Source organism: Alosa alosa, chromosome 13 (assembly GCF_017589495.1).
Source record: "Alosa alosa isolate M-15738 ecotype Scorff River chromosome 13, AALO_Geno_1.1, whole genome shotgun sequence".
NCBI lineage: Eukaryota > Metazoa > Chordata > Actinopteri > Clupeiformes > Clupeidae > Alosa > Alosa alosa.
Genome location: NC_063201.1, coordinates 19,551,587 through 19,557,733, shown reverse-complemented (window position 1 = coordinate 19,557,733; position 6,147 = coordinate 19,551,587). Strand labels below are relative to the sequence as shown.

The following is a 6,147-nucleotide window of genomic DNA, read 5'->3' as shown; positions in this document are numbered from 1 at the left end:
TATAGATGATACATGGCTGCATCATCAATTTGGAGAATAAAAACAAGACACCGAATTTCAATCAAGCCTCGCTAATGGGCCAATGAGAGATGAGATGATCTGTGGGAGCGTGCCCACTGAGGGGGGATGGGATAGACTAGCAGGAGAAATGAGCGAGGAGGACCTGAGTGAAGACCTCATAGCACTGCTGCTGCCAACCTTCTGCCCATTGCAATGTCAAGACAATATTACCACACAACCACTGTGGTCCTCCACATGTCCGTTTGTTGCATGCTGACCAATCCCTGACATACGATGAAAAAAGTAGCATAATGTAAAAGTAATAATATTGAATATGAGAATTCAGACAGGTTCCCACAAGATGCAGACTCCATGTGCTAACTGACAAGAGACATTTTTTTTTTCCATTGGCTAAATTTAGCAAGGATTTAACAAATTAAATAAAACAAATCCGGTCTCTTTTTTACTTCTAATAGACATATAACATGGGAGACTGTATAGCACCATCCAGAAGCTGAAGCTCTATAAAAGTGATGTACCTCAGCCTGCTTTACCCACAAACAAACAAACAAATAAACAAAAACACATAAAAACACAGAAAAAGTTCACTTTATTCCCTCTTACAGTATCTCCTCGACAGTCAGAGATTGAGAGGTCCACCCCCACTTGGACGCTGTTTCTCAGCCCGAGCACAAGATTACACCTCATTGTCTGTTTGGAGCTCCCAAGCCACCTTCCTATAACCACCTTCCTATACACACACACGCACATGTACAACCATGGATTTGTTCTTCGCAGATCAAAGTGCTGGCCAGTTCTGACTTATATTGTTTTTTTATACTCCTAGGGTGGAGAAGAGATGAAGGCAGACGTTGGCCGACTCGGTTCGAGACCGAGATTGTCATCACAGCAGTGGGCGAAGGAGACAGAACAGAGTGGGAGGCAGCGCCGTTGGGAAAGGAGGGGGCGAGCTCAAACAAGGGGGCACACTTTTCACCACGACACCGAGGGATGGCGAAGGACAAGAACTTTGACGCGTTGTGATGAGCCAGAGGATCTGGGCAGGGTTTTCCACCCCATTGCCTCCTCATCCACAGCCCCTCCTGGCTCAGTTTGAGTCTGCTCTCTACTTGTCTTTTCTCCCCAGAGAAGAGGAAACAGCTTAGGCACGATGCACGATGCCTGTGGCTGTTGCTGTGTGTGTGTGTGTGTGTGTGTGTGTGTGTGTGTGTGTGTGTGTGTGTGTGTTGGGGGGTTGATTGGGGGGAGCGGTCTGAGGCCCATGGGGCGACGGGCTCTGGGCAGCACTCTGGGCAGATGCCAAAGGGTCAGGGGTTGGTCCCCTGCCCCTCCTCCTCTCCCTCTCTCATCCTGCCCTCGTGGCTCTCAGCCGGGCACCCAGCTCTGGTTGCCGTGGCTCTGCTGAGGCCCCCCGAGGCCGCCCATGCCCACCCCAATGCCCACCCCCATGCCCATCCCCATCCCCATGCCCATGCCCATGCCCATCCCCATGCCCATCCCCATGCCCACACCCTGTGCCAGCGAACAGTCAAAGTTGAAGTCCATCTCCTCAGATGAGTCCATGATGTCCTGCAGCAGGATGGAGTCCACGTCGCAGTCCAGGCTGCCGTGGAAGATGTCCAGGTCCAGGTCGGCCGGTAAGCGGTCCTGGGCGTGAGCGTGGTGGGCCGGGAGGTGGGGGTGCTGGTGGTGTTGCTGGTAGCCATGGAAACTCCCGCCTCCGCTGCCCGCGCCGGCTCCACCGCCTCCTCCCCCCATACCCTGCGTGTGATGGTACGGTCCGTCGGCCATGGGGCTGTGGTGGTGGTAGGGGTTGCTGTGGTGACGTGGGTAGGGGTTGGGGGTGGTGGCCAGGTGGCAGGTGTCCTGGGGGGCACCCTGGGCATTGGCGGGGTTGGGGGGCAGGGTGGTGGAGGCCGGCAGGTGCGCGTGGGCAGGTGGGCTGTACATGTACGGGGCTTTGGGGTTGTGGCCGTAAGGCTGCAGGTGGGCGCCCCCAGGGCCGGCGGCCCCTGCTGCCCGGGCGCGGTGGCTCTGTCCGCGGCTCAAACCGTGGCCGTGCGGCGAGTGGTGGCTACTGCCCGTGTGCTGCCCTGCGGTGCCGTGTCCGCCAGGCGTGCCGCTGTGTGTTTGCGTGGAGTTGTGGGGATGTTGCGTGCCATTGAGGCTGTGGCTATGGCTGTGGCTGTGACTGTGGACCCCGTTGTGGCCGTGGTGGTGGTGACCAGCAGGACCCACGCTGTTAGCCGCCGGGGTCACCATCATGGCGTGGCCGTCTCGCTCCTGGCCGAGCAGCATGTCCTTGGCGCAGTATTGCGGCACGGCGGCGGCGGAGGTGAGCAGGCTCTGCAGGGCGTTGGTCCCCGAGTAGACCTGCTGCTGTAGGCTCTCGGCGAAGCTGGCCGGCTTGTTCTCCTGGATGGTCTGCATGGGGGAGTGGAGCCTGAGCATGCCCCCGCCGGGCTGGACGTAGACGGGGCCGCGGCAAGAGCCCTGGGCCTTCACCACGGAGCCGTAGTGGTAGCCCTGGTGCTTGTGTCGGTTAGGCTGCTGCTGCTGTTGCTGCTGGTGGTGAGCGTGATGGTAGCCCTCCTCCAGGCTGATGGCCCCAGTCAGGTCAGCCAGCTGAGGGAGCTCGAGGCTGGGGCAGTGGGCGCCGGCGGTGCCCATGGCTGGGGAGCGGGCGGTGGCGGAGGTGCCGGTGGGGCTGGGGTAGAGGCGCGGGGACGTGGAGCAGGACAGCCGGCCGTCCTCGGGCTCCTCCAGCTCGCCCTCGGCCAGGATGGGCGACAGGCGGCCGCTCAGCGTGGAGCCGGACGAGCTGGCCCGCGAGTGAAGCTCCGTCCAGGAGTCGAACTCCTCCACCACCCCACCGCCTGCTCCGCCACCAGCCCCCGACCCCACCAGCGGAGGCCCCGTCGGGGAGCCGCTCTGCTCGGGGGAGCTGTGCAGGCCGACCCGGTTCACCGGACCCAAGGGCCCGCCGGGACCCGGTCCCTGGCCCGCTCGGCCCAGCAACTTCTGCTTGCGGCTGACGCGGCCTTTGCTCTTGAGGTACTTGGTGCTGTTGTCCATGGAGACGGCGCGTCGGCGCGGGGCCTTGCCCGCCTTGCCCCCGTCTGGGTTCAGCATCCACCAGGAGCTCTTCCCTGTGCCCTCGTTCTGCACGCGCACAAAGCGTGTGTGCAGCGACAGGTTGTGCCGGATCGAATTCTGCAAAGACACACACACACACACACACACACAAGAGAAGACAAAGGGAATTAGCTTTGTCACTGAGCATAATCTGGCATCAGAGCTTTTTGAGCGGCATTACTATCTTCCCCCTCAATCCCTCCTACATCAAATCCTTCTGAGCACCTTCAGTAATAGTGTTTCACATTGAGCTCTTTCTGCCTTTCGTCGGCGCAGGAGCCTCATCAGGATGCGGCTGCAAACCCAGTCTGACAGCCGACGTCTCCCAAGGGCTGGCAAACAGGAGAAGCACTCGAGGACACAAACAAACCCTCTGATTACCGTGTGGCCATTCAACAAGAGAGGTGTCAGACAAAAAAGACACACACATCATTGAGTGAGTGTGCATTGAGTGTGGCAGAAAAAAACCCATCTAGTTCAATCTGATATTTATGACTTTAAGATTCAAATGGCAGCAAAGCCTATTAACATGGATGCCTCTTTAGAAGAATCAGAGCAATGATGATTGTAAGAACATCAGTGGCATTAAAAAAAAACAAAAAAAAAAACAGATATTAAAGCTGGTCTGCATTTGAAAAAAAAAAAGTTGTAAGTGAAAAGAATTATGGATGCCATCCAAGCCCTGACTTCTACACTGCATGGGCCTGCCAGACACCATCTCACCAGTGGCATTTAATATCGTGCGATGCCAACGACATGCACAGCAGGAAAAGTAAAAACCATAACCATGACCATTCAGGTGCTTGGCCTTTTATCGAGCCATAAAATACTGCCATTTTGAGTGGCTTGCAGCCTGGCATCCAACCCCCCTCCACACACACACACACCCCACCCCTCACCCCTCACTCAGATGCAGATTGAGGTTTGGGGCCGGAGGGTTCACCCCCCTCCACCCTCCCACACACACCCCTCTTCCGTGATTTCCTAAGGGTGTCGATGTCGGCTAATCTCAGGTCGCGCGGCGAGCTCGGCTGCAGCCGTCTTTGAAGTCGGTGCCAAGCTGGATCCGTGCCACCCTTCCTCTGTCAGCCAGGGTGCGGAACAAATGAACGTATCAGCCGTCTGAGCCGGGAGGTGGGGGTGAGGGGCGCTGGGAGTGTGCGGGTGTGTGAGGGGATAACAGAGTCACGGATGGGGCTGCGATTGGCCTGACTGACTCACTCCTCCACTATCTCTTCTCTCTCGGGCATCTTCTCGCCTGCGTTGGGCTGGCTGGGCTGATGCCTGTTTCGAGAGTGTCTCTGTAGCTGCCTCCTCTCATTTACCTGTATTGATGCAGAGCTAAGTGAGCGATTTAGCAATAAAGTCAACACCTCCACTGTGAAATTTTGAGGTGCGGAGAAACAGATGTTTCTTATCATGGTTCAAAGACTTGAGAAAGTGCTCTCTCTCTCTCTCTCTCTCTCTCTCTCTTTTTCTCTCTCTCTCAGTACCGGTGTGGAGAGGATGCGTATCCATGGCAACAGGGTAAACGTGAGCTACAGAGAAAGATGAAAAGAAAAATAATAATATTTGCTGGGGTATAAGTGAAGAGAGAAAAAATAGAATTTGTGTGTAACGTTTGTGTGTGTGTGTGTGTGTGTGTGTTTGTGTATCTGAGTGTCTCATTGCCATCCTTTCACAAAGCGCATCCCTTTCATTGTGTCCTTCCCGAGCTGAGACGCGGTCTATAGGCCCCGCCTCCCTGCAGAGTGATTGACAGCCAGTCATCCTGCTGCTCTCCGAGACCTATCACGGTGCAAATCGGATGAGCTAATTAACCAGCGCTGATTTCATACCGCGCTAAACGCCTGTCAACAACAACCCCAGCGCAAAGCCAACAGCATCCCCAGCACACTCCCTGGAGATACTCAAGAGCTTCAGGTTAGCAACAGGAGGAGAAAGACTGCTTTAAAAAGCAGAAGAGGGAGGGTTAAATCTCCTCTCACATACTAGCTGTCCTGTCCACCTGTGTCCACCTGTAAGAGATTTGGGGGATTTGAGGCTCCATGGGCTTGTGATGATATCCAACCAGACAGTATCTGTCTATGGCACAGGTCAGGTTTGAATCCGATAAGGGTCAGGTAGGTCTCCATGAGACCAGTCAGGTCTATTTTCCGAGGTCAGATGATGTGTTTCCTATTATTTATTCTTTTTGTGCATCTTTCAATAAAAACTGTCTTGGTTTCAGTTTAGATCCTGGTCTTCAATACTGTATGTACTGTGTATGCAAGGGCTAACGGCCACTGAGGTGTCCTCGACGAGGCGGAGGCAAAGAACTCCACGACGCACAGTTTGTTGTACTACTTTCTTTGGCCCTAACAGTGATAATGTGGGTACCTGATCTGCACGGGTTACCAGATCTGCATGATGCAGATCTGGTAACCCGTGCAGATCAGGTACCCACAATAACGGTGTGCAGTTAGCTTGTTTACAGTTAATTCCATTGTTGTGAAGCCTGGTTCAAGGTTCAACCATTGTTTACTATGGTTGTTATAGTTACCATTCAGTGAGAATTGCTATGGAACGGTGATTAAACTTTTTTTACCAGATCTACTTCATAGGTGTCCCGTTATTCAGAATTAAAAGCCACCCCGCCAGCCAATTAGAAAAGACTATTTCTTCTCATTGGGTGATAAGTATTTGTTTACGTACTGTACATGTACTGTATGTGTGTGCGTCTTGTTGTGTGTATACACGTGGTGTGCATATTTGTATATGCGTGTGTGTGTGTGTGTGTGTGTGTGTATGTGTGTGTGTGTGTGTGTGTCTATGTGTTTATGTGTGTATGTGTGTGATCCCTCTTCTTCATCCTTGCTGTGTCTGGGGAGTGTTACTCAGGGGCAGTGAGGTCTGGCCATGTCCCGTAACCCCCCCAGAAACTGACAGTCAGAGCTAATCCCTGCACACAGGGTAATCCTACTCAATCCCAGGCTAATCCCAGTTGATTCA

The 6,147-nt window shown here is 54.2% G+C and overlaps 1 protein-coding gene across 1 annotated transcript in view; it reads right to left on the bottom strand.

Annotated features, from left to right (window-relative positions):
• Positions 1-986: 986 nt before the first annotated feature.
• The window catches only part of LOC125306620 (forkhead box protein O6-like), a 47,053-nt gene continuing 41,892 nt past the window's right edge, over positions 987-6,147 (bottom strand). Inside the window, exon 2 of the mRNA XM_048262086.1 lies at positions 987-3,234. Within this exon, the coding sequence (XP_048118043.1) occupies positions 1,387-3,234 (1,848 nt within the window). The 3' untranslated portion in view covers positions 987-1,386. The remainder of the gene's footprint in view (positions 3,235-6,147) is intronic.